At 43.7% G+C, this 3,296-nt stretch overlaps 1 protein-coding gene across 1 annotated transcript; it reads left to right on the top strand.

Annotated features, from left to right (window-relative positions):
* The first annotated feature begins 291 nt into the window (after positions 1–291).
* LOC143028892 (uncharacterized) lies at positions 292–2,566 on the top strand. Its single transcript, XM_076191247.1, has 3 exons — positions 292–329; positions 1,216–2,339; positions 2,496–2,566. Exons 1-3 carry the CDS (start codon positions 292–294, stop codon positions 2,564–2,566), a joined length of 1,233 nt encoding a protein of 410 aa, XP_076047362.1.
* Positions 2,567–3,296: the final 730 nt, after the last annotated feature.

The following is a 3,296-nucleotide window of genomic DNA, read 5'->3' as shown; positions in this document are numbered from 1 at the left end:
CTCACATTATCTTTGCATTTCCCCGTCTCTTTAGCCAGCCGCGCCTGCATTACATTCCCTTTGTTATTCAATATCCTTTCATTCTCTTTTATATAGACGCACCTTTTCAACAAACCTCATTAATCTCCGCTCTGCAAATCTCTCTCTTATCTTCTTATATGAATTATTCCAATATTCTTTTTGTATAGAAGATCTATATCTACCTATCTGATAAAAACAATATTCGAGTAGAAGTAGAAATGTAGTGGAGTAGGTAGACAGAAGCCAAGGTGGTAAATGAAACAAATGATAATGAATGAACTTCATGAAATGGTATGGACGCGGGAGAGGTGAGATAAGTTTGCAGGAGTGACGTGGCAGAGGCTGGCACAGTCGTGCAAAATTGGAACAGGATTTTGTTTAGTATTCTCTGAATGGCTGATAACCGGATACGCACATGCACACGCACTCGCGCGCACACACACACACACACACACACACACACACACACACACACACACACACACACACACACACACACACACACACACACATACACTCTCTCTCTCTCTCTCTCGGCGGTCCGGGTTCGAATCCTGCCCAGGGCTGAAATAATTTCAGTATCGCTGCTCTTCGAGTCGTTACTCCAACTCTCGTGGGCGGGGAGTTGGGTGTGTGTGTGTGCGTGTAAGGTCACAGCATTAACCATAGATAGGTCATACGAGCTCTGAGCTCTCTTCCGAGAGGGAAATAGCTGTCGATCACGAGTCCAGCACGTGATTCAAAGACCAAGGTGAACACACACACACACACACACACACACACACACACACACACACACACACACACACACACACACACACACACACACACACACACACACACACACACACACACACACACACACACACACACACACACACACACACACACACACACACACACACACACACACACACACACACACACACACACACACACACACACACACACACAACTCGTGGCGCAGTTGGTAGAGTTCCCGGCTGCCACTAAAGCGGTCTGAGTTCGAATCCCGCCCAGGGCTGAAATAATTTCTGTATCGCTACGCTACGGGTTGTAACATCCCCATTTATACTAATGTCAACACCCATAACCCGGCAGCCAGAAACGAACTTCTGACCTTAGAATACAGGAAGCAACTGATCCAACGGCAAATTACTATAAAAACCGAACAGTTTGACGATTTTCCCCTAGCGTCCGAAGTCCGATACAGCATCATTTCTACTTTGGACATCGTCAAGCAACACCGCAAGAGTATCGTGGAAACAAAACTACGAAGAAGTTGAACCGCCTCTACGGAGGCCCCTTGCTTCTCCCACAGCGCTCTGAAGCTTACATTAACCTTTCGGATCACACCCTGACAGAAGCACAAAAGGAACTTCTCGACCTTGGACTCAACTGTCACCTGCAGCCAAAATTCGAGAAAGTGGATAAGGCTGCTGAGATGGAGCTCCTCCTTCAGTCCCTTTTCCAACTCCAGAAAGATGGTAAGGTTACTGTTTCCTCTGATTTACAGCCCCAGTTATTAGCTGAAACCACCAAAAGGCGCAGTCACAAAATTAGTTCCCTCCTCTCTCCACAACTCAAACAAGCCGCCTCTGAGTTATACAACAATCCCAACCTCGTCATTCGACAAGCTGACAAGTCTTCTATTTATGTCTTACTTAACAAAGAAGACTATGTCTCTAAGATTAACCACATCCTCTCCGACACTTCTACATTCAATATAATTGATCCCACCAGCAAACTTAAGGTTCAGGCTAACAAGCTCACCGCAGCTAATAACGCAGTCGTGGACCATCTGCATATCCCTCCCATTACGGTGAATTGTCTCCTGGTTATATTTACGGTAACGTCAAAACACACAAGCCGAACTCCCCCCTCCGCCCGATCATCTTACAGATCACTACCCCTCAACAATATCATCACCCCTTTCATCCCTAAGAAATACTCCCTAAAATCATCTGATGATTTTATTGACACATTACACAGCAAGCAACCCCAAGGAATAATGGCTTCCCTCGCTGTGGAATCGTTATTTTCACATGTTCTAATTCTTCCCAAGATTGATATAATCCCAAATAATGTGTACCACCACCCTGAATTACATCCCCCTAGGATCCCGGAGGAAATAATGAAACATCTTCTCCTAGCCTGCACAACTGAATCGCCCTTTAGAAGCCCATCAGGCCAATTATATCTACAAGTGGAAGGAGTCGCCATGGGTTCACCTTTAGGGTGTACTTTTGCTGAATTCTACATGTGTAATCTAGAGAACAAAGTCTTACAAGACTCCGTCTTAAGACCCTTTTCCTACTGTAGATACGTTGACGACATTTTTACTGAAGTTAGGAGTGAGTCCCACCTGAAAGATCTACAGCTAGCCATGGAAACAGCCTCTGTACTACACTTCACATATGAACTCAGTATACACAACAAAATTCCCTTCCTTGACGTCCTCATCCACTCTGAAGACAACAACTACACAACCACTGTTTACAGGAAAAAGACTGACACCGGAATATGCCTGAATGCAGCAAGTTAGTGCCCCCAGTGGTACAAATTAGCGTCATTCGGGCATACCTTCGACGCGCATATAAGAACTGCTCTTCTTGGGAAAAATTTTCACTCCGAAATAACGCGCGTTAAACAAATTCTCATTAACAACTGTTTTCCCAACTTTCTCATTGAGAAAGAGGCAAAACTTTTTATCACCCGCAACTCAACACGACACGGACAAAACAACACATATTCTACACACACAATTTATTACAAAAACCAAATGACACCAGCATACAAAATAGACGAACGTGTTCTCAAAGACATTCTTGCACGTAACGTCACATGCACCAACCCACACGACACATTGACCCTCATCATATACTACAAAAACAAAAAAGTCTCTAACATTATAATGAGAAATAGTATGACTAAAAACAACTCTCTCCTCAAACATACTAATGTGGTGTACCAATTCACTTGCCCAGAAGAAGGTTGCAAACTTCTCCCCAATGCTTCTTATACTGGTGTTACCATTACTTCTGTGAGCAAGAGACTCACAATGCATGCCCGTGAAGAAAGTATACGTAAATACATGATATACACAACAAAACTCCAAGCAGACAAGATTTAGTCAACAATACAAAAATACTTAAACAATGTAACAACAACAAGAAACTACACATCTTGGAAAGAGTCTACATGACACAATACACCCCTATCATTAATATACAGACAGACACAGTTAGTACCTTACAACTACACAGCGAGGCTGC

Source organism: Oratosquilla oratoria, chromosome 10 (genome assembly GCF_046742065.1).
Source record: "Oratosquilla oratoria isolate Oo_2021 chromosome 10, ASM4674206v1, whole genome shotgun sequence".
Taxonomy (NCBI): Eukaryota; Metazoa; Arthropoda; class Malacostraca; order Stomatopoda; family Squillidae; genus Oratosquilla; species Oratosquilla oratoria.
This window is presented reverse-complemented; position numbering and strand designations above follow the sequence as displayed.